Here is a 24,955-nt window from a genome sequence, read left to right on the forward strand (position 1 = left end):
TGTTAAATATAGCAAGAGCACGATTTACGTCTGTGAGCTGGCTTGCGTGTAGATATGCAAATTTTCCAAGCGCTCTATGAGTTGATATTCATTGTGTGTTGGTGTTTTGCCCTCCATGTGTGTTCGAGTCCCCCTCTCAGTGAGGAGGCAGCGTATTACTTGTCTTGGTGCAATGAGCCAGGCCTTGTATTAGGCAGGTTGAGCTGCAGGGGGAATTTTGTAACACTTGACCTGTTTTACTGAGTCATTTGTGTGGATGGAGAAAGAGAGGGAGAGAGGGAGAGAGCTGGCGAGCGAAGGGAAGGCAGGCCAGTGGAGGGAGGAGGGGATGGTGGGGCAGCACAAGTGGTTAGGGGTGATTGGAGGGATGAGTGACAATGAAAAGTGATCGAGAGAGGGAGAGAGAACAACAGCTGGGGGAGCCGGAGGGAGGAGAAATGAGATGACAGTGCCTTCATATTTCTTCTTTCTTACTTTCTCTTTCTCCATCTCCTTCCCTCACCCATCCCTCCATCTCTGTCCTTCATTCGGCAGCCTCTCAGGCAGGCCTGGCTGAGTCGCCCCGCTTCTCATTACTCACCCCTTCAACCTTAAAGGTCATAAGCACAAACTTAGCACTTCAAAATGCAGGAATATCAAACTTATTTATGTGACTGTTGCTGGCTGTTATTGGTGGGGTGCTCGTGTGTATGCACATGCACAATCTGCCTATTTCTCATGTGTACCGTGCATGAGTTGTTGGAAATACTTGATGCCAGTTCTCCACATACATATTAATAGTGTAGTTTTTCATTTGGGGAGCTCAGCTGGTGGGCTCCTGCCTTGGAGGAGGAATTTAAGCCGTATATCTGCATCACTGGCTACTTATTCGCTCTCTATCTTCTCTTCATTTTGTCCTCACATTCCCTGTGTGTGTGTGTGTGTGTGTGTGTATGTATGTATGTGTGTGTGTGTGTATGTGTGCTTGTATTTTTTTCTCTGGGTGTAACAAGTAAAAAGGAGAGGTGAGGACAATAAACCCCAGTAAAGCATCCTGCCAGTGCGACCTCAGTGTCTCTCTGTGTTACTAGCCTCCTCTCCATTAAATAAATGTGCTTACTCCTATCTGCACATATATAAGGCAATCGACCAGATGCAGACCACATCTGGAGATGGTGATCAGATCTCAGCCAGATGGAAAAGAAGCCTGCACACAATCCAGTGAACAAGTTGAAAGGTCACCCAGCTCCACTTCTCCCAGCTATCTTCAGCAAACCTGGCAAAAGCTACAAACAGCAGCTGTAGCTATAAAATCTTCCCCTGGGAAAAAAAATCATATGATTCACTCCCTGCCTTGTATCTCACAGAGGTAAGAGACAATCAGTGTTTCTTAAATAGCAAGGGGATGGCTCTGTGTCATTTCAGAGACATCACATGTGGCAGGTGTAAATGTTGTGGCGGTAGAATTCAGAGTCTGATGTGACAGGATTTGGCCAAATAAAGCCACCACAGCAGATACCACTACAACTAAGAGAGAGCCAATGTGGCTTGTCATCCTTTGTGTGCACCAAGCATTCAATAGTTAATGCATTGAGTGCTGCCAGACATTGTTCAAAACCCTCAGAACTTTATTTTGAAGTCTCCAAAAATACAAAATATATATAGTATAGAAAGGGTTAAGTGTCGAAGTGTAGAATTGCATCATATAGCCTCAGTTGAGAAACAGAATAAGATGAAATCTGTCAGGGTGGAATAAGAGATTCCTTTCAGCCCTCAAGCTACTTAAGTGAAAATAAAAGGCTAAAATTGTTTGTTAAAGCATTAAATCATTCATTAAGTTGTGATATTGTTTCTCTTGTTTTGCCACTTTCACAAATGAATCTGTGTGCACGGTGCACACAAATGCAAAAAGCAATCATCTTGTCTCGTTCCCTTCTCCTTCAACTCTGCTTTCATTACCCTCCTTGTCCCCCAATCTCTCTTGTCGCCTACTCTGCCGCTCCTGCCACAACTGTGTACCGTACAGTTGTGGCCTTTCAGCTCTTGTGTGACGGCTGGCGTGGCGACTGCCGGCTGCCAGCCCGTCCTCTGGTGATACATGCGTCGCCGTCGGTTGAAACAGAGCCTGGTGTTTGGTGACATTTAGCATTTTTACCGCAAAAATTATGCATCAGTGTTGACATTCAGCCTTATGCATAAAATTCATGATGTATGTGGCACTTCCTGTAGGCGCTGCAGTGGAGAAATAGAAAGAGAGAGAGAGAGAGAAAGGCAAGTTGTATGTCACAGCTGAGGCATGGACACACACACGCAGCATCCCCATACAACTCATACACATACTGTACGTTTAGCTCATATACAATAGTCACAGACTCAGCCATTAAAAACACACACATCCTCATGACCCTAGATCATCAAGCTGAATGAACGCATTGAAAGTTGTTTCCTGTTTCTTTCCATTCCTGTGTGTTCATTTCATTTCATTCAAGAGCAAACCACTACTCATTTATAGCCACACACACACGCGCACACACACGCACACACACCTCCCTGTGGTACTTCACTTTATTCATTCTTCACAGATTAATTCTACAACGACACCTTTTATGATCCCCAATTTATGTCAGCAGACAGGCAGGCCTCCCCTCTTCGCTGCCTCTCTTATCTCCTCTGCCTCATGTGTCTGTCTCCCTCTACATGCGCGCTCCATGAAACAATGGTACTTTCTCGTAACGAGCAATGAGTTTGTCAGGTTTAAAAAAGGAGAGGAAGACAAATGGAGGGAAAGAACGAGAGGATGTGAAGATAATGGGGCTTCTGCGGTGATTAACATTCCAGAGTGGCGCGTCAAAGAAAGTGTGACTGTCCTATTGTGTCTTCACTGACAGCCAAGTGAACGGAGGTCTCGGGACCGGTTTCGTCTGTGGCACAGAGGGTAATAAACACACAGCGTCTAATCTACATCTCGGGTGCCAGGGCGTCTCTCCGTGTGTCTGAGCATCTCTACATGTGTCTCTGTGTAAAATGAGCGTGACACATTCACCCTTTATCTTCTTTCCGTATTTACACCACTCAGCCGGTGAGACTGTGAGCGAGCTTTTACCCTTTCAGTCAGTGAATCAGCCGGTTAGCTGACTAACCGGTCTTTCCGGCTGTCGGGTGGGATCACCAGGTTCCTGCCATGCTGCTGTGTCACACCTGTCACCTGGAGCAAGAGGGACCAGGGCCGGAGCAGGTCACAGTATCTGTGTCTGTCTGAAACAGGAAATGGTGTTGAGCAAGCTCCGGCTCCATTATAGAGAGGATGACATCATTCCTGCTGAGTGAACACTGTTGACATATAGGCTTTACTGAAGTGGTGTTAAGTTGCTCGGTACACAGGTGCAGCTTGTTCCCGTGGTTTCCATCATTAATGCAGTAGAGTGTGAGCAAACACCTAAATGTATAAGCATGGATGAAAGATTTAAGTACAGTTCTATCTAAGACTTCAACCGGAGCTGAAACAATTTGTTCATTGAGCAATTAGTTGATCACCAGAAAATGTAAATTAATCGTGAACAATTTTGTTAATCAATTAATTAAGCCAGTTGAGCAAGAATGCCAATCAGTGTAGTTTAATCTAGCAAATTGTGGGGGGTTTGCTTTAGCTTTTCTTAATTTTTTGTGATAATAAACAGTCTTTGTTTGGGGGAACCAGCCATTTAAAGGCTTCAGGAAAATGTGATTGCCATGTTTTAATAATGAAATCACCAAGTATTGATTGATTGATCAGTTGAGAAAATGATGAATCAATCAAAATGATGAAAGATGGATGATAGATGTTATCCCTAATAGGCTTTATGCCGAGCCCCACTACTTCCTGAATTTAAACAGGCTCCTTTACTTCCTGTCTTACATTATTGGACAAACTGATTAATCCAGGTGTGTCTGGCTCTGACCTCAGTAGTCACAACAATGGTCAGACACACCTGGATTAACCAGTTTGTCCAATAATGTAAGACAGGAAGTAAAGGAGCCTGTTTAAGTTCAGGAAGTAGTGGAGCTCGGCATAAAGCCTGTTTCAATGGTGTATAATTTAACAGACATGAGGAAAGTAGCAAACTCAGTATATCTACTGTTTAAGAACAAGCAGGTTTAGATTCATGTGTTTTTCAGTTACGAGTAGTAGTTGTGTGGATTCATTCATACAAGAATATTCTGCAATGGAAATATGGACTCTCTTCTTACCAACAACATGAATAATACAAAATACCAGTTACTTGCATCAAAAGGTTGCAGGAATATTAGATGCAAGCATCTGTTAACCTCAGAGCGGTAGTGCAGGTGATTGCAATGGGAGTCAAACCCTTAAACTTGACATCAGTCACTGCCATTTTGATCTACAAGAGGACCTAGATACAATTCAGCCTCAGGCTTTATCATCAATATTCCTTTCATTTTTCACGCCGGATATAGGCCACAAATGCCTAACTAATCAGGTAGTCTGTCTGGAGGATGCTCATGGATTCAGAGCTAAGATCAGTTGATTCTCCCCAGTCCCCGACTTTGATCCCAATGTCTCGTTTGCCCTCAGATCAAAATGTACATCCGACTCTTCGCTGCTGTTCCGCTGGGCCGTGCAATGCACCCGCACACAGTCAGGTGTTCTTTGAAAGCTGAGCAGAGCAGACAGGTTTTTGAGCTAAGTTAAGCCAAGGATTAAGGAGAAATTTACTGCCCATCTAGGTGTGTGTAATGGTGTCTATTTTTGGCTCTGCCTTCAGAGGGAAACGCTTGGTTTTTTCTCAGAAAGGCATCAAAACCCCTTGCATCATCCCCGGCTTTCACTAGCTCCCCTCACACAGGTACTTTTGTAATCCACACACACTTGCCGACAGTTTGAGCGCACGCAGAGTTTTCTCTCTATTTGTGAGCATTTGTCAGTGTGTGTGTGTGGTGTGTGTATGCATGTTGTCCGCACATGTGCCATGTGTGCGTACATGCATGTGACTGTGTTGGGTGTGTGCGCGTGCCCCCTCTCGTCGTGCGTGCCTAACTGACTCTGACACATCTGTGGCTTTTCCAGGCGAATCCGGGCCGGTGCCAAACTGCCAAGAAATCAATGCAACAGACTCTGCTCTCCTCCTTTCCCCCTCATATTCCTCCCTCTCCCTGCTCCTCTGTCTGCCCCCCTCATTCTCCCCCTCTTCCTCTCTGTCTCTTCTCTCCCTTTTTTTCCCTCCCTCTGTCTTGCTCAGAGCCCTTATTAAAAATGGAGTGAGTGTGTGCTGCATATTTAAAATGGTCATGGATGGATTTAAACGGCTGATGGTATTTAGTGTCTCCTCAGGGAGCTGCTATGAGCCCTTAAGCTGACTCCTCTGACTGGAGCCTGACTGACTGGTGAGCACACACTAAACCTCTAATAATGACTTGTGTACACACAGTCATCCCCCGTGCATGCATGCACGCACACACAGACACACTCACACACACAGGCAGGCAGTGCACACACACACACACACACACACACACACACACTCATTATACTACTCTGCTTAGTTGTGACAAGGACGCTGGTCACGTCTGTTATGTGTGGAATGGATGCATTGCGATGTGCAGTGTGCAGTAGATGCTGCGCGCGCGAGTGTGAAGGCTCATCGGTCAATAACTCATTAGTTTGCCCGCTTTGATGTAGCAGTGTGTAAATGTTTTTAACTGTATTTGAAGACACTCTTCTGGGTTCACAGGCGTGTCTAAGTATGTGTGTGAGCGAGTGTGTGCATGTGTGCTTGTGTGGGTGCGCGTGCTCCACAACAGTTAGGGTAGATGTCACACTGAGCCCCTTCAGGTCGAGCAGCAAGTGTTTCTGTCATGTTGTCTTTCATGCTGGCTTGGATTTAGGCTCCAATCTGCTCCTAAGTGTCCTTCACTGAAACACTATTGATTACCCCACACGCTCTAAAACACTGGACATAAATACTGCTGTTGTCGAACACACACAAACACACATGTGGATAAACAGATGCCCCCTGCACAGAGGGGAGCATCTGAACAGGCAGCAAAACTGAACATGTGTGTGTTTATTGGAAAGTTATAACAGGTAACATCTCCATATTGAGACGTAAAGATCTTTAAGAGCATTTCCAGCAGCTAACCTGCACCGCCTGCAGACACTGTTGGTTCGGCACAATGGGATCAGTGGCACTGTCTTTGCTTTCCGTACGTAGCGGAGGATGAGGATGTAGATTTATTCATTATTGATGCCGTGAGCCTTTCTAACTGCGGCTACTTGGTGTAATGTGGTCTGATGTATGTGCGTCGGTTCTATATCTTTCATCCGTGACACGTGAGGGTTAAAGCGTGTCCGTAAATGTGAATATTTGCATCTGTGCACATGCATGAGCAAACCCATCGGTTTGGATGCCGACGCCTGCGTGCACTTGTGCTGTTCAGGCTCGTGCGGAGGCCTCGACACGTGTGCGCGCATGCTTACATTTGTGCGTTTGTCTTTGCCAGTTAAAGATGCTTGGCAGTGAGGTGGTGATGTATTGTTGACAGAGCTGCACAACAGACACAGTGATGACCTTTGAGAATACTGTCATGTATAACAGTTGCAGAAATCAAGCAGGATACATATTTCTGTCTTCCAGGAACAGTTTGATCCCCCCCTGGCTCCCCACAGAGGCACAGATTTGGTTTGTAGGGAGTGTGTGTGTACATCTTGTGACAGAATATAGGTTGCATCCTTTTTACCAATGCATAAATCACCAGCGCTCCATCTCAAGCAGCCAATCACCCACATTTAAACACTGATGAAACCATTCTTCATTCCCGCACAGATAAATTGTACTTTGCATGCTTTCCTCTCCACCTTTCCGTTCCCTCTGTATTCTATTGTCTCTGTCCGCCGGCTCCCGGTGGAAATGCATAACTGAATGGCAATGGAGGTAACGTCTTTCTTAATGAGCGCTTGAATGTGAGTTCAGCAAGAGCGTAGTTTTGGGGTGTCTCGACAGCTCGCATTGTTGTGGTTTCTCTCCAGGGGCACTGGATGAAGAGGGAAGTGAATGAATGTGGAGAACGTGCAGGGCCATTATGGCTCTGTGTGTCATCAATCAGTAGCTGATGAGAGGCAGTTTGAGGGAGAAATGGGGCCTATTACAGCAATGGCACTCTCAGGACCCTGTGCAAGGCTCTTTTTAGGCTGCCTACTTTGCGGTCAACAATAGAGCAGATACGACCACAGTAAACAACACTTGAAAGGCAAATCATTATCCCGACAAAAAAAAAAACCCACAACAACTTCAGCGTCATTAGTTTTATGTTATCAAGCTGATAGAGGGGGACGTTTGCTACTTTTTGCATGCCACTCTCACTTTTCCTGTTTTTCTTGGCTTGCTTTCCCTCCTGCACATCTTCAGCGTCTCCACCCTCCAGCTGCAATCTTCAGTTCACTCAATTTCCTATGTTCTCTCCTATATGTTCTACACCCTCTTCCCTCCCTCTCCATCTCTGTCGCCTTCTCTGTGCGTGGTTTCCTTTCTGACAGTCTGTGTGAGGAACTTGGTAGGAGGGCGACATGAAGAGCACTCTCATGTGATTCGGCGAGAGTTGAGAGGAATGACGGAGCTGACTCCCCGCTTCAGAGAGGGAGGGAGGAAGAGGAGCAGTAGCCAAGTCCTAGATGTTACCCCCCTCCTCCTCCTCCTCCTTCTCATTATATCTAGCATTTTTGCACAGCATGCAGCTGAAAAGATTGCAGTACATGGAGGCTATTACAGTGCAGCATCCTGGCTGTAGGGGAGAAATCCAAGAGGATAGCAGAGTTTGAGGTTGTATGTGTGTCTGAGTGGTGGGTAATGAGGTGAGAGTCCCTTCTAGCCAGAGGTTAGCAGTGGTTAGGAGGTCAGGTAAACATACCAGCTGCTCCTGACTGCCTGGCCTCAAGGCCGCGGCGACACTAGTAGAGGGGAAGGGGGAGAGGGAGAGAGGTGTGGGGGGGAGCGAGGTGAGGAGAGCAGAAAAAATCAGGGCGAGAAGATGGATGAGAGGCTCGAAGGCATCCTGAGGTAAAAAGAAACACATTGCAACATTTACTGTAAGTTACAGTCTTCACGCAGGGTTGTTAGGTCGCCCGCTCAAAGTCACTTTCCATCGCAGCTGCTCGTCACCTCTGTAATAAATGTGATTTCATCTCAGAGATTAACATAACAACCTGATGACTTTCAGGTGCATTTAAACACATTTTCTCACTCAAAATATAGGACACCTGCTGCTATTTAGAAGACCTTTGAATTTCTCAGTTTCACTCCTCCAGGTATAAAGCTTAGTCACTTTCTTGCACGGAGGAGATGAAACAGAAGTCTGGAGCTATAGAGCCAAGATGTGATTAGCATTGGGAAGCAGGAGGAAACGGCTACAGTGGCTCCGTTCAAATTTAAATAATTCATTGAAGCTTAATAATTAAGACATTATGTCTTGTTTGACTTTGTCTCTCAACTAAAAAAAAAAGACTGTTTGGGTTTTAACAGCGAGTTACATGCTATAGCTGCTTGCTGTCATGTCTGTTTTTGCACAGATTAAACAAATGAGGCTCAACATGTTAATAAGTGAATTTTCCAGCCGCAGTCAGATTTTGTTTTATTTTTCAGACAGAGCCAGACTAACTGTTTCCCATTGCTTCCAGCCTTTATGCTAAATTATGTTAATACAAACATGACACTGGTATTGATATTTTCTTCTAACTCTCAGCATGAAAGCAAATAAGCGTGTTTTAAAAAAAAATGTCTTAAGTATTTTCATAAATCTCGAGTCCTTAAACATTACAGGATGAGGGGAAAAAATAATTTTATGATTTATTAGCTTTAATAATGCTTTGATATTGTGAATATATGGTGGTTTTTAATTGCTGTTTGGCAAATTTGATCTTGAAATTCATTGTTTCAAGTGAGTTTAAGGTGTTTTTTCTTCCTGGTGTAATACACAACAGTGGGGCGACTAATTTCACTGGAGCTCATTATAATGACACTGATGTAATAAACCCTTCAAATGTTGTTGTATGCATATCAGTATGTCACTGTTAAAATATACAACATACAGCATTTTAATATCACCATTCTGTCAGTGGTGTAATGTATCATAATTAGTTTAATGTGTTTGATATTTGAAAGTGCTAAAATCGGTCGAGAACTTTCATGTGCTCTCATAGATGTGATGACAGGCTGACCTGCGCTTTTCGAGCATGTGCACCTCTTCTGTTAAGTATCTGCTTGGTTTTTGCAGCTCAACCTGTTAACTCCTACCCCTGTGTGCATGTGTATGTGTGAAAGAGGGAGAGAGAGAGAAAGAAGGAGAAACAGAGTGCTTGTAGAACAACAGATTATTCATGTCCTGAGTGGACAGCTACATTTGGCTAATGCAACCTCGCTTTCTCTGCTGGCTGCAGCCAACCACCTCAGTGCCAGTGTAAAGTGGACTGTAAATATTGACAGGGAGACAGCAAGAGGCGAACAGCGACCTTGTCAGAGAGAGAGAGAAGGAGAGGCAGATGGAGGGAAGGGGATGATGGAGGCACAGAGAGAGAGGAGGGAAGAGATGGAGAGAGAGGGAGAGAGAGTTCCTGCCTTCTCCCAAGGCAACTGAGTGTGCTTTGATGCACTGTGGCAGGGAACACACTGTCTCCCCAGAGAGGGAGAGGGAGAGCAGCGTCTCAAATGCGCGCACGCACACACGCACACACACACACACACACACACACACACACACACACACACACACACACACACACACACACACACCATGAAGAGTTTTCACATTACCACCACACACGCTTTTTAAAATGTCAAAAAGCACACGCACACACTCTTGCAGACACTTTTGCATGCACACCCACTGTACACACTTAAAACTCAAGGTACAGGGATGGACCTCAAAGGGTGAAAATTCTTTGTTGCTGCAGTGGAACTGTAGAGGGATACGAGCGTGGCACCTTTGAACATCGGTACATTTTTGTACTGTCTTGTACCTTCTTGTCTGTACCGCTGAAAGAACATTTCTGCACCCGGGAGACAAAAATGAACCTTTACTTCCTGGTATAAAAATGTGCTAACTGAAAACCTTATTGGGACCAAATGAGCTCAAGCTGGACTGACCTTTACACTTGTCCAGCAAAAATATGCCCTGACAAAAACATTTATTCACCACTATCTGTTTAAAAGGTTTTTGTGTGTTTTTTGCCCTGTGTATACAGAACATGCTTTGAGAAAGTCAGTAATTAAATAGGAAGAGGACAAAGACAGGAAATGAAGAAGGAAATGAAAGCATATAACAAAAGAGGAAGGAAACCAATGTGGCTTTTTCCTGGCAGAAGTGTCTGATGACCAAGGTCCATCTGCTTTATGACATTGTGGTCAGTGTGATTTGCACGATTGTTTTTCAACATTAAATCAAAACACAGGGGCTATAGAGCCATTCACTAATCACTGGGTGTAACAAAACTCCCTTTTTTAACTTGGTTTTCACACTTAGACTTAACAAAGTTGAATAAGTGCGCTTCTAAAATGGTACTATATAATTCACCTGCACATTTCGATTAAAATCATACAGTGTTTCCGCATCAGGCTTTGTAAGCTGTTAATTAACCTGTTTTAAATGCAAAAACACTGGAGCAGTTTGACACATCCAGCTATCCTGACACTTCCTGCTGACTTGTTTTCTTTTTTTCTTTTCTTACTTTTGTACCTCCTCACAGCCACCATTAACACCCATACTTGACGATTAGGGTGTCAACATGTGTTTCTCGCTTCAAGTTTAATCTGACTAGAATCTTGACAGGAGACTTGTGTTAATGCAGGTGGAAACCACAGCACAAATTCCTAGGTGGAAACCACAGCACAAAGTAGGTAATACTTGCACAACAAAATTACCGGTAGTTTCATTCACCTTCCTTTGGTTGGACTCAAGTCTGCAGGGGCTTCATGACAGAGCACCAAAGCAAACAACAAAAACACACAGAAAAACAAGTCCCAACAAACCTATATCAACAGTAAACCTGTGAAAACAGTGTATAAATGGATCAACTAAGTTTAATGAAATACTTTAAAGGGGACATATTCAGCTCATTTCTGCTTCTTGACATGGTACCTTGATGTCTAAAAGTAATGTTAGTAACATGCTTTGGCCAGAAAAACCAAAAGATTGAGCACAGCTGGGTTCTCTACACACCAGTTTCACAGCCCTGCTCTAAGCGGTCGGTTTAGAGCCTTCCCTCTGGTAGCCGAGGTAACCATGGTAACCATGATGTGAATATTCACATCACCCGGCTTGTGATGTAATAAGCCAGGTGAAATTAAAACGGCTTGTTAAGAGACACATTTTCTGACTATGGTAGTTAACAAAATGTTGACGTAGTTGTCAAAACTTACGTTTAAGGGGTGAGGAGGCACTCCGGATACGCAAATACACATACTAAAACAATGAAAAAGTGAGTTTTGCATAATATGTCCCCTTTAAATTACCTCTGTAACAGTTCCTTGATTAAAAGACTGAAGTGACTGTGAAGCTAATAAAAGCATAGCCTATCTAAGGAACCTTACTGTTCATGTAATTAGTCAACATACTATAATGGCTATCTCCCTAACCCCATCTAAACTACTATAACCACGTATGTTGTTTATGTCCAATTGTCCTTTTGATGCTGCTCTTCATGCCTTTTAGATTGTCCCTCGGGGACAAATAAAGTGTTTTGATTGTTGTTTTGATGTTTTGATTAAACACTTGTTTTGCTCTGCTGTCAAAATAAAACGTCCACGGAAATTATCTAATAAAACCCAAATTCAATCTGTAACAAATATTTGCAATAAACATCTTGTAAATGGCACTTAAAGTAGCCTCAGTTAGGCTCATTAAAGTTAGCTAGCTGGCTAATATAGCATGAGCAGCTTGAAGGCTCTGTCACTAGCTGTGACTTTCCTTGCCTTTTCTTCATTAATTTTTATTCGAGCTTCAATTATTTTCTTAATGAGTTCATCTGTGGACAAGCTCCACAAAGCAGGGAAACCAACTGACATTTTCACTCTCCCATGGTGTCATTTCACGTTCAGGAACACAACAGGGGAGATGAACCCTGCTGGTTCTCCAAGTAATGACCTGAGGGTGATATCCTCCTGGCATTTTAATAAAACAACCATATTATGATCCTCCAACATTATTGAAACTATTCGGTTAATCATTTGCATAATAACAATAGCCTATAATGTAAAGTAAAATCACTACACTGCACATCCAGTTAAATTATTAATGAAGCTCATAAAACTACCCACAGGTTGTAGAATTGAATAGAAATTTACCTAACCCTTATTTCAGTGACCTCATCCCTCTATTTAAATAGGCTAAAGCATTTGTGATTCACCTATTCAGGCATTATGCCTGTACCTCAAGAAGCCTTGATTTTTTTTTTTTAAATAAGTATACAAGTCCACAGTTATCATCTTACGAGGAGCTTTTCTTAACGGGTGAAGAAATGATAGCCTACCTCTATTTCTGTGTGCACACAAAGTTGCAGTGTCAGTGACATGGATTTAATCCTCAGACAGTTGAAATGAACGAGGCTGAGCTCTGGAATCACAGTAGATTAGAAATGACCAGCATCACTGATATACCAAAACACACACACAAAAAAGAAAGAAACCCTGGCAACAACATCACATAAACAAACCCACACAAACATTTCAGTCAGCATTTCTTTCAGTCGGATCGGTAGAGTCTGTCCTCCTGGAGCCGTTGAGCTGGTCTTGTTGTCCGAATGAGCAACAATCAATCTGGATCTGATTTGTTTTTTTGCTGAAATGAAGTGTAATGGCATCATGAGTGCAGTGAATAGTAAATGACAAGTATGGCGACAGTGATTGTGGTAGTGGGTGTAGCAGGTCTTCAACTGCCATAAAATTAATGTCAGAGGTAGCTGCAGCACTCAAGACTGTGGCACTTGCATTGATTGTGAATAATTTAAGTGTGTGTGTGTGTGTGTGTGTGTATGTGTGTGTATTTTAGGATTGCAACCCATGTGTGTTTCCTGTCAGTTTAGCCACAAGTTGTACTTTGCTCTATTTTTTCAACTTTTCATTTTCTCTTTCTGTCGTCCACTCACTAAATTATCTTCACTTTATCTGTGTTGATTATTGGCTTACTGCATTACCAGGTGCACACAGCTCCACCTGAATGAATGCATCAATAGAGAGATAGGGTTTGTGTGTTATACCAAGTTAACCTCAGAATCTAAAGGCTAGGATTTCTCTTTTCTCTTAGTGAGCAATGAGATTACATGTAGTGTTCTTTATCTTAATCTCTCTCAGAGGCCATCAATTCATTCGGTCCTAATCTCATCTCCAGGCACTCTGCTGTGTCTGTGGCAGCCTTGTGTTTTTCTATGCTGGGCGGTACCATAGCCTCTATCCCAGCTGAGTTCAAAAGGCTCAGATTTCAGCTGAAACCAGTTTGTCTCGTTACATTCAAAGTTTGCATTGAGGGCAAATCTTTGCTGAAGCTTAAGTTTCCACTGATGTCTTAAAAAACAACAAAGAAAATCTTGCTGATATTAAAAGAGAATTCTAAATCAAAAAAAATGTTTGCTCCTTCAAAGACATTAATGTTGGTGGTGTGATCAAAAGCGTTGGATTTATATAATTAAATAGACATTTCTCACATTACTGAAAAGCACATTGGAGAGTGACTTGGAAGATGTGAGGGGGGGAAATGAGGGGAGGACTACACGCAGTGAAAAATTCACAACCAGGACAATCCCACGACATCAGCGCCACATGGCCAAGGTTACGGCCTGCTGAGCTAACAGCACTCCTCGGGCTTTGGATATTTTGGTCAACAGTCGCTTTTAAAAAGTCAAGCTGACCCATTAGGAATGAATTTGATCGTCATCTACAGTAGGATTGTTTTTCTGGTAACCAGTGGCCTGCTAATCTCTTAAGCCAAGGCCAACCACATGTAAATGGGAACCTTTTCTCCAGTGGATCTACAGAACTCGGTTGGGAGGGAGGTGGGGGGGTTTGGTGCAATAAAATCTGGTCTAGGTGTGTAAGGGCTGTGTGTGCCTGTGTGCAAGGTTTTGCCGAAGAGGTCAGGAAGGGTAATAAAAACAGGCTTATCTTTACTCATTAGGCATGGGAGATAAGAGATGCAAGGGGGGAGACGCTGCAGATTTGTGCTGTTGTATTACCGAGCCAAACAAACGAATCCCAAATTACACCAGAGATGGAGCAGGATGACAGGAAAGGGGGATGATGGTAGTGAAGGAGGGATGGATGGAAGTGGAAGGGAGAAGGGAGGGAGGCAGAGATAAATGCAGCAAAAGCCCGGCCTGTGCAGGGAAGCGGAGGATAGGCCAGCATGTTAACCTTAATCCCTTCAGGGATAGGAGTAAACACACAGGAATAGAGAACAAGGGATTGAGTGGAAAAAGAAAGGGATGTGAGATCTTTGTCTTCCCACTCTCTCCTTCATCCTCTCAGTGTGTGATCAGCCAGTTGCAGGCAGCAGCCGGGAAATCCCTCTGTACTTATCTGAAGCCAGCCTCTTAATCACAACCTTCATCTAACTTGTCTCTTCCTGCTGCCTCTCCCTGGTTTCCTGTGTTTTTTCTTTCTCTCTTACTCCCCTCCACTCACCTCTTCACATTTCAGTGTCAACGCCACTGTTAGGACCTCATCGTCTCCCCTTGACTCATTTCCTCTTTCGCTGAGTGCTCTCTCCTCATCTCAGCTTTGCCGTCAGTGAGTCATATGCACATGCTTTTTGTTTTTTGTTTTTTTGCAAGGAGTTGCTGATCTGTCTCCTGGTCATTTCCCCCCCCTCTAAAAGTATTTTGAGATAGAGATGGAAAGAATAGAGGTGAAAGTGAAAAACTCAGTCTCGCCACCGGCTGCAGAGCCAGGATTCAGCCATGCATCCCAAAGCTCAAGAGATTCCGGTGGTATTTTCAACTTGCCGAAGTGGTTTTGTGGTAATTTCAGACAGTTTCAGCCGACCATCCAGCCTCATCTTCCTCTTCCCTTCACTCGCTCTTATCCTCCCCTTTCCTCTCCTGTGCCCCGTGGGAGAGCGGGGGTCTATGGATGACTGGCTGGCCATGCAGGCAGGGGTGAGTGATTGAGGGGCTCATATGTAGGAAGGCGTACATGTGTATCTGACTGGATGGTCCCTGCATTGATCTGCTCACAGGAATGGAGCTGACCTTTAACTGAGTTTGAACTGTGTGGACCATCTTATAAACAGGAAAGGATAGACACGTCATGGTTGGGTTGGAAATAGAGAGCTACTCTCTGCCTCAGGGCTCCTCTCCACTGACATAAATTTGGTGTTATTTTTTATGTGTGCGTGTCTCTTTTTATATTTAAATGTGTGTGTAGATACGTCTTTGTGCATGCATGTGATGTATATGTCTGGAAAGGAAAGGCAGCGGGGCAGAGGGCACGCTGCAGACCACTGTGTTTGTGTAAATATGTCAGGCTGAGCGACGAGGATACGGCACAGGAAGCCAGCTGCTCCTTGATACAATGCCTCTTGCTTGCGTACACTTGTGTCTATTCTGGCTTTGTGTGTGTGTACTGTATGTATGATTTTAATGTACTCCGTGCATGTGGATGAATTTCTGTCTGGTTGTGTGTCCTTGGCAAAAAGCTGCAGAGATTTAAACAGACCCAGCAGATGTATAGTATACACACACACACACACACACACACGCACATTCCTCTCCTTCTCTGTCTGGGATATTTCATTAGTGCAAGACATGGCTGGTGTCCAGGGCCAACACAGAGGGCATGCTCTCGAGTCAAGTCATTCACACACAAGCACTGCACCTCAATCCTTAAAATTGCCCTTTTTTCCTGCAGCTCTCTCTTCTCTATCAGAGGTTATCTGAGAGGAAAGAACAGCTTTCTACCTGAAACCTGCTGAGTGAAAGTGGCATTGGTTGGATAATGACGCCAGTGAGATAAGGGGAGGAGTGGTAGTGGGGGCCCTATAGCACTTCAAAAAAAAAAAAAAAAAACTCCCCAGAGCCAAAATGGAGCAGAGAGGTTGTGATGATAAACAGACAGGGCACTGGAATGAGGAAGCAGTAACACAAAACACCCAAAAGACAAGGCAGGTATCAGGACGGGAGTATCAGTGCCCTGTGGCGGCTCCGTGCTGTGGTACTGAAGTGACACAGCACCACCATGTGGCAATGGGCTCACATTACAGGACAGGGGGTTCACCATCAATGTGAAAAGATAGGACGCATCTGATGCTAAATTTTAACATTTGGAGATCTAATAAAGCCTGAATGCCAGCGCGTAAGTCACAGACTGTGTATGGCTGGAGATTTTATGAAAGCACCCTGGCCTTTTATTCTTCCCTGTTTTTCTGTGCAAATCATCTCTCCATTCCTATTAACTTGCTTAATGGAAAATGAAAAACACCCCCACTGTAGAACCCTTGTGACTTTGCAAATGCCACCGTAAAATGTTCAGCACTCTGCTTCATGACAGTCCCAGTAAAAAATCTGACTAATTATTTAACTTGGCCCGTCTTAAAGTTCATCTTTTTGTAGTTTTACAACCCCAAGACCCTTTTATGGTTGAGCTGAAACAAAAGCATGTTTTACAAGCTCTTGGTCATACACTTTTAAAGATTTAGACTGTTGCATGAATAATTATTTTTAATTTCCTGCTGCTCAGCCTGAATTTCCTCTTCAGCATAATGGCTGCTTGTCCTCATCTATTTTAATACAGATATTTTAGAAATCATTAATAATCTTTACTAATGCCGGGTGATTGTGACTAAATAAAATTATTAGAGTTTCACCTTGTGATATTACATAGGATATTGACTTTGGCATCAGTTTTCTCCAGTGCAAACCTTTAAGAAGAGAACTACTGGTATGTAATAACCCAGAACATATAGTCTCATATCACTAATATGTTAAATCAAATATTATTTAAAAAAAACAATTGAAATGCAATTCTGTATATTTACATACATAAAGTGTCACATTCTATTAATTCATTGAATATAAATTAATTAATTTTAATTGATTTATTTTTGTTTCTTTATCAGTTTATGCAGCTTGTGTTTTACCAACAAAATAGTTTTTAAAGAACAAAGGCGCTTAAATTTCCTATTTGATTTGAATCTTGAGAATGAAACGCATAAATAAATGAAACACATATTGTGAATGAGTGCCATAGCGGTTTGTGTCCCTACAGAAGCATAAAACTACTTTAGATGCAATGAGGGCACCACATGTTGGTTTTGTTCCCCAGATAAGAGGAATATAACTTTTGCACAAAGGAAAAAGAAACAATGAAAAACTTATTTGTACCCCACAGACTAAATCCAAGAAACGTAATTAACTCAGTCCACCCTATCAAACGAAGATTTTCTCTTCATTATATCCAGGCAACCATTTTGTTTCATCTTTAAAGAGTCGAAAAGCTTAGTGATTATTGTTGTGACTCTGCAGATTAAGGTGTGTATTGTGCTTCTTTTTTATATTTTCCATTTCCTCGTTCCCATGTTTTATTTTACTCTTCATCAAAATTCAACAAAAAAAGACATTCTAACAGTAATATTATTATTTTTTAAAAGACTAATGTTCATATGTCCATTGTGCCGGTGGCACACAGACACCTCCAAACACAGGCTTTATAAATGAATTAGCACAATGAGGAGCATGAAAGAGAGAGGACAAGCAGAGCGAGTATACAGCAGAGAACATGTGGGGTCAGCAATAAGAGATAATGCGCTGGGTGGTGATGTGTGGCAGGGAACAGAGATGATCATTAGGACACTTTTGTATGTGCGAAAGAATGAAAATTATTTTAGGAGATATTCAAAGCAGTCTATTGTTAGAGGAGAATTGTAATTAGGGGACTAACAACATTCAATCATGACCCTTCCAATTACTAAGACCAGGGTTTGTTCTCATCAAATGAGCTTCAGATCCTCTCTGCCCTTTACCACCCCCTCATTAGCATAATCCCCTGGGAATACGCGGGGATAATGAGCCTGGTTGCACCTTCACTAAACACACGGTGTGTGTGCGTGCGCGCGTCACGTGTGTGCGTTCGGTTTCATGTTCAGTGTGGTCATGGTTCATTAGTGGAACCTCTGCATGATTCCTCTGGTTCATTTTAATCACCCATGTGACTCCACACTCTAATCAAGACCATTTCTATACTTGAGCGTACACACGTACACACACACACACACACACACACACTTGCCGAACAAGTCACTCTTAGTTACGGGTGTTACAGTGTGGAGTGACTTCAGTTATCTGACCTACACTCTTGTACTGTGTGACTTATTAATTTTTGTTATATCAGTGTTTCCCTACTTCGTTGGACTTTTTTAATGTGGCTACAAAATAAACCTAAGCAGTTGATACATTAAAAAAAAAAGAAGATCTTTTTTATTTTTCCCAGACATTTATTAACTTTGAGTGTGGAGGTTTAGTTTAAACCTTGGGAAGACGGCAGCATGAAAAACCCTCTCAACTCAAGGTTCACTTATCCGCTCACATCCCACAGCTACAGTAATGTGTGAAGATCAATACTACTCTTAAATCTGTTTTATAGGGTCTGAGAAGGAAGTTATTGGTCTGAGCCAAGAAATAGTCTGGCACCAAACACCTAAATGTTGCTTTAGAGGTGTAGCTAGGATGGTTTTGTTATCTGTAGACAGACACACACCAGTTTTTGGCAAACGGTGAATAAGCATATTTCCCAAAATGTCAAACTATTCCTTTAATTATTGCCTTTTCATGGAAAACACTGTATAGTTGTAGCTCCTACATTTGAATTTAAGTTATCATTTAAATGCTGCAATCTCAATCATTGCTCATTGATATACAAAGCAAATGACAAGAGGCCACAAGTAGACAAGTGGGTCAGGAGCTGTAGTGTTAAATAACATTTAGAAAAGCAGAGCTGCACTATGGTGTTGACATTAGCAGCCAAACAAGGAAGTCCACTTTATTAATGTTGTCTTCTGTCTCTCTTCAGCCAAACAAGGAAGTCCACTTTATTAATGTTGTCTTCTGTCTCTCTTTCCTCCCCTCCTCTTCTTTAACCAGGTACTCGTCTGCCAGAGAAGGGTGCTGCTACAGGCACCATCATAGGAATCATCATTGGAGTCATCATACTGTTGGCCATCATCGGAACAGCCATCACCATGTACCGCAAACACCGCAACAACAAACTCAACGGAGAGTGAGTATCTGACTGTTTTGTTTCTTTATGTTTTTTATTCTCAGACATTTGTTCTGTGTTTCATCTGCAGTTCGCTCCATTAGATAAAATGCCACGCAGCATGTCTCATCTTTTTGTGACTCACTAAACGTGACAGCTCTGTGTTTTTGTGTTTCAGTGGTCCACCCAAGTACAAGCCTCCTCCTCCCAAGAAGAACAACAGCTCAACAACAGCTAACGGGGTGAGTCAGCATCGACAAATGCCTGTAATAAGGACGACAGTATCATTGACTAAATTATGGTGTCAGGCTGGGGTAAAACTGTGAGCACAGCCATCACATTTGATTTTATCCCCAGAAATATACTGAGTCATGTGTGTGTCCTCAGCAGGGGAACACAAGCTACGCCCCAGTGGCTGAGGACAGATCAAGGGCTCTGCAGGACGAGCACTACAATACCCAGAGTGCTGAGCCGGTCACGGTAAGGATTCACTGGGACTGAAAATGCAGAGCTGATATGAACTTGGATCAGTGTAACTGAAATCTACTTCATTGTTTTTTTGTTGTGAGACCACAAACGGACGGAGTGATGTTGCCATACACTATTATGTCACTTATATTATTATCACATATTTATTGAATTAAAAATGTAAAGTGTATGTATGCAGGCTTATTAAAACAGCATACATATAAAAATAAAAAATACAGCATATTTCTTTACATACATTTTGACGTATGTTTGTATATATTTGGGGAAACTAGTCTTAGACTTGGAACCCATTGTTTATAAAAATCAATATTAGGGGCATTTTTAGCTCAATTGGTAGAGCAGCCGCCCCATGTGTTCAGGCTACAGTCCTCACTGCAGGCGGCCGCGGTTTGAATCCCGCATCGAGCGGCCCTTTCCTGCATGTCATTTCCCCCCTCTCTGCAGAGAAAAAAAAACAGAGAAAAAAGGGGAATATCCGCACACTGAGTTAAAGCTCCCAGTTATCTTTAATTGACTAAAAAACACACAACGTTTTGACCCAAATGGTCTTCCTCAGGTGGCATGTATATATGACATCACACTTCTGTCATCTGTCAATCAAACAGGCAGGCTTGAAGTCAGCCATATATGGGCATATATAGGCTAATTAGTATGCACAGAGGTCAATAAATGCAAGACAAGACAATTTACACAATAAATGCAAACAATACAATATACACAATGGACAGATTACTATAGGGAAACACACAAAGCGAAACAAACCATCCCAGAAAAGGCTATTAGAAAAAATCACTGGAAAAGGTTTTTTTTTTAATTTTTGAAAATATTTTGAGATTTTTAATATAGAAATTTCTATAAACATTTTGTGAAATTTTAGAAAAGATTATACGAAGATGAGATTACAGTTTTTCAATAGATTACATATATATACTGTATATATAGTGTAATCAACACTGCTTGGAGATAAAGACACCAAATACCAGTTCACAAGAAGGGCCTAATGTCAAAATCCTCATTAAAGGGACAACGAGGAGTTTTGGAAAAGCGAAGCGTTTTCACACTACATTTATGAGCCTCCGCGCGCACCGTGAAATTCTTTTGACCGGCGCAAGACGGACTCATGTTTTCATTCATCAAGAATTAAAGTCAGAGGTTCAAAGAGGTTCACATACCACCGTAGTTCCGACCATAAACGGCGATTCGGCGGCGTTATTCTCATGACTCGTTGCGAAACCGAAAGTAAAAAACGCTGGTCGGCTCGACCAGCATCTCCGCCACCACTAATAATAACAAAATAACGATAGAGACAGAATGATATATTTATCGAAAATGGGCCCATTAACAAGTGTGGGTAGCGGAGATTCATCCACATTAACGTGAGACTTTTTTATAACCGAATAGAAACTCCTCGTTGTCCCTTTAAGGCCATTTGGTGACATGGCATTCAGAGAGTAAATCCAGTAGGTTTCCCTTTGAAGGAGTTTTCTTTCTATGTCACCACCTCTATGCTGTTTCTCAATCCTCTCCACTCCTAGATAACGCAGCGCACTAACGCTGTGGCCTGCTTTCTTAAAATGGGCTGCAACAGGAGGGCTGCGCTCGTCGCCTGATCTAATCTTTTACTCCTGTGTTCACTAATCCTAGTGTGTAGTTCCCTGGATGTTTTCCCAATATAAGCAAGGCCGCATGGGCAACAGATCATGTAAATCATATGCGTGGTACTGCATGTGATGGCGCCCTGAATAGAAATGTTGCGACCTGTATGGATGGGTAAAAGGTTTACATCTCTGCCATCCGGTATAGGTGGTAACTATAAATAGATGCAGGGGTTTTGGTGTATTTTGGGGGTTGATGTCAGATTTAACCAGGCTATCTCTGATGTTGTTGGGACGTTTAAACACCAGTTTTGGTGGCTCAGTGAATACATTTTTTAGTTTAGGGTCTGATTTTACAATATGCCAGTGTTTTTGAACTGTCTCCCTGAACTGAGCACCAATGGGGGAATATCTAACACAACACATACAGTAATAGAGTTGCAAGTGGGTGCCTTTCTAGGCTGGAGGCACTCTTCTTGTGTCACCTGGTCATAGCGCCCTCTGGCTGCAGCAACCCACTCTGTCTATAACCTCTATTGAGGAACCTGTTAGAAAGGTCTGAAGCCTGTGCTGCATATGTGCTGTCATCACTGTATACCCTACGAATCCTGTGAAATTGACTGATAGTGATAGGCAGGCTTTTAATGAGTGGTTGGGGGTGAAAACTGTCCCCTCTTAACATGGTGTTTCGATCTGTTGGTTTACAAAAGAGGTCCCCACTCTTTTGTACCAGAACATCTAAAAAACAGATGCTTTCACGGTCATACTCAAGTGTAAAACGCAGGTGATGAATTCAAATATTGGTGAAACCGATTCAGTTCTTCCACAGTACAGTCAGCAATAATAAAGATGTCAGTCTGGACTGCACGACAGCTTTAAGCCTATGGGTGGAGTCAGAGGACAACTTCTCATAAAAAGCCCTTTTTTTCTCTGTTTGGGTCCCCTGATCATCTGGCACCTGGCCTAAAACAGGATTGGGGTGTGCGCACAACTACTCTGTTTTCTGTGATTTCCCCCCTCTCTGCCTCCCCATTTCCTATCACTCTCTTGACTGTGCTTTCCATTAAAGGTAAAAAAGCCCCAAAAATATACTCAGACCTTGATAAACGCATGTATCTGTAGCCTACAGGCTGGATTGAGGATTGTTGTCTAGCATGAGCTTCTTTAAAGAAGAACACACATTAGGCAACCCTTCTCCAGTGCACCACTCATTGGGGTGGTGTCGGAGGTTATTTCTGTTTTTTTATTCATTCATGACAGTTTCCGTTTCAGTATGATGCAGCTGGTTGCAAATGTAGAAAAAACTGCCAGTCTTTATTAAGGTTTTTGTAAGTCACCACTAGGAATAGGGATTGAAAACGTTGAAAGGAGTTGAAAAAAACCTGGATCTTATAATTATTTGACTTGACCCCAATAATTAAATGATGGGGACTGTGGATGAGCTGCACTCTCAGTATCTACTATAAGCCTGATATGCTGCCCCTTTTCTCACCACTCTATATTTGGACGAGGATTCAGAAGTCTGGAAGCAGATTCATCTCATAATTGGATTTTAATCAAACTTTGGCATATGCACCGATTTCAGCACTGCTAAAAATACACACTCAGCAACAGTTTATGCTACTGCTGAATACAAGGTGACATTTGATGAGTGATGATGAGTGGTACTGTTTTTTGTGTCTTGGTAGGACTTGGACGCTTACCACGACGATGATGACAGGGCGCATTATTACTCTGCTGCCCCCTCTGGCTGGGATGACCCCGGGAACAACGAAGTGCCACCTCCCTACGTCCGCACAGACAGCGACCCCCATGACGATCACCGGGGTCCCTATGTCAACCGCGGGGACAGCTTTGTGTCTCCGGCCATGTTTGTGTGATGACTCATGGGAAACCACAGGAGATGTGTTTCAATACGTGTGGATGCAAGACTGAGTGGGTGCTCTTTCCTGCTCAGATGAGATGGATTGAGCTCTGTTACAGAGGAGTGATACTGTAACTTGTGAATGTGAACATTTGATGCCTAGCTGTAAATTTTCAACTTTTATCCATTGCAGAGTTGGGGAGTTCTTTTTTTTGCCTTTTTATTGTTGAAGAATATTTATCTGTGGTCAGCTTACTGATAGTCTTTACTATGAAATAATCGGGGTCAGTTTTGTGTTGTTCTGTAGAGAAATCAACCATTTTTAACCCTGAACCAGCTTGAGCCAGCAAGACACAAAATGTTACTAATGCATTAAATGCTCAACTGCACCCTATACCCTGCTATTTCTTTAAACTGGAGATAAATCATTGACAATGTTGTTTTTAAATACAATATTCTGAATGTAACCTCCTGGTCAGGACAGGAACAGGTTTAGTGTGCACTGTTACATGGCAAGAACATGAAACAGGTGCATGTTTGCTGCACACTAGCCTGCCTTGCATTATTAAATGTGGAGCTGTAACACATGTTGTGGTTATGGTTAGCAGAAGCACAATATGAGGGAGAAACATGTTACCTCTGTCTCAGCGTATCTGTCTGCTGCTTGCTGGTTTCCAAACCCAGGTGGCGTAACATCGGTGTAAAACAGGCGCCCTGTGAAGAAGCTATTAGCTGCAGTTAATCAGGCAGCACCAAGAGCAGACTCACAGACCGTGACGACATCAGGATGTAAAGTGCAGTGAGGGGAGGGCTTAACTGCTGAAGAAATACAATAGCTGTGGTAATGTTTGTGTCTGAAACGTTTTTTTATTCTTGTTTTTTTCATATGTTGAAGACCTTTGCCTCTCTTGTAAAATTTAAGTGACACAGCTCAGGAGGAAACAAATAAAACAAAGAAGCTTGTGACTGATTGAACTTGATGGCAGTGGCCTATAACCTAGCTGTGACATTAGATTTTTTTTTTCTTGCATCCAACCTTAAAGCCATAGTAAAACAACAAACACTGCTCAAACAGTGAGTAGCCAGTGAGTGCTACATTTTTTTCAGGTCATCTTTTCCTTTAAAATATCTGTAAACTTTTGTGTTTTTTTTATGTACACTTTGTCCAACAGCGTGCTCACATGGATTAGGATAAATCTGGATTATGTCCATGAAATCTGTTGCAATTCATCTCTCTATTGGAGGATTAAATAGGTCTTTATGGAGTTCAAACTGCAGCTGACACAGAGCCTGCTAGTAGACTGACATGTCCGTCCATTACCAGGATAGAGGGTTAAACCGGTCTGTGATGCGTAGTCAGAAGTTTTATTCCAGTCCATCATGAACTCCATGGTGTCTTAATATGTGTTAGTGCCAAGCAGGGTTTTATTTTTTATCACATAGCCTTGTGAGAAAAGCAGCTATTTTTTTCTCTCTTAATGAATGATATTGTTCTTAATCTGTTTTGATCATGATTGATTGTAATTCCATTGTTTTGACAGTTGTACTCTCAATAAACATTTATATTGTGATTCTCTTTAAATCAATAAACCTGAATTTATCCTTACTCAGTTCATGGCAACAACTTTTTATTTTATTTTATTTCATTTCATTTCATTTTATTTTATTTTATTTTATTTTATTTTATTTTATTTTATTTTATTTTATTTTATTTTTCACCTCAGTTGTAATTCCAACATTTCACCATATGGTTGCAGTGTAGACTGAAAGTAAAGGAGGGTTTGGCACAGCAAGGAGCCTTG

General features: G+C 42.4%; 1 protein-coding gene across 2 annotated transcripts in view; it reads left to right on the forward strand.

Moving 5' to 3' along the window:
- Positions 1-24,741, forward strand: part of LOC310999604 (nectin-2) — an 81,707-nt gene extending 56,966 nt beyond the window's left edge. Inside the window, exons 7-10 of one of the 2 annotated variants that reach the window (XM_083990092.1) lie at positions 19,091-19,226; positions 19,384-19,447; positions 19,593-19,685; positions 22,978-24,741. In XM_083990092.1, the coding sequence (XP_083846218.1) occupies positions 19,091-19,226; positions 19,384-19,447; positions 19,593-19,685; positions 22,978-23,169 (485 nt within the window). In that variant the 3' untranslated portion in view covers positions 23,170-24,741. The remainder of the gene's footprint in view (positions 1-19,090; positions 19,227-19,383; positions 19,448-19,592; positions 19,686-22,977) is intronic. The other variant, XM_083990093.1, reaches the window with a different exon arrangement.
- Positions 24,742-24,955: the final 214 nt, after the last annotated feature.

Source organism: Trachurus trachurus (genome assembly GCF_905171665.1).
Source record: "Trachurus trachurus genome assembly, chromosome: 16".
Taxonomy (NCBI): Eukaryota; Metazoa; Chordata; class Actinopteri; order Carangiformes; family Carangidae; genus Trachurus; species Trachurus trachurus.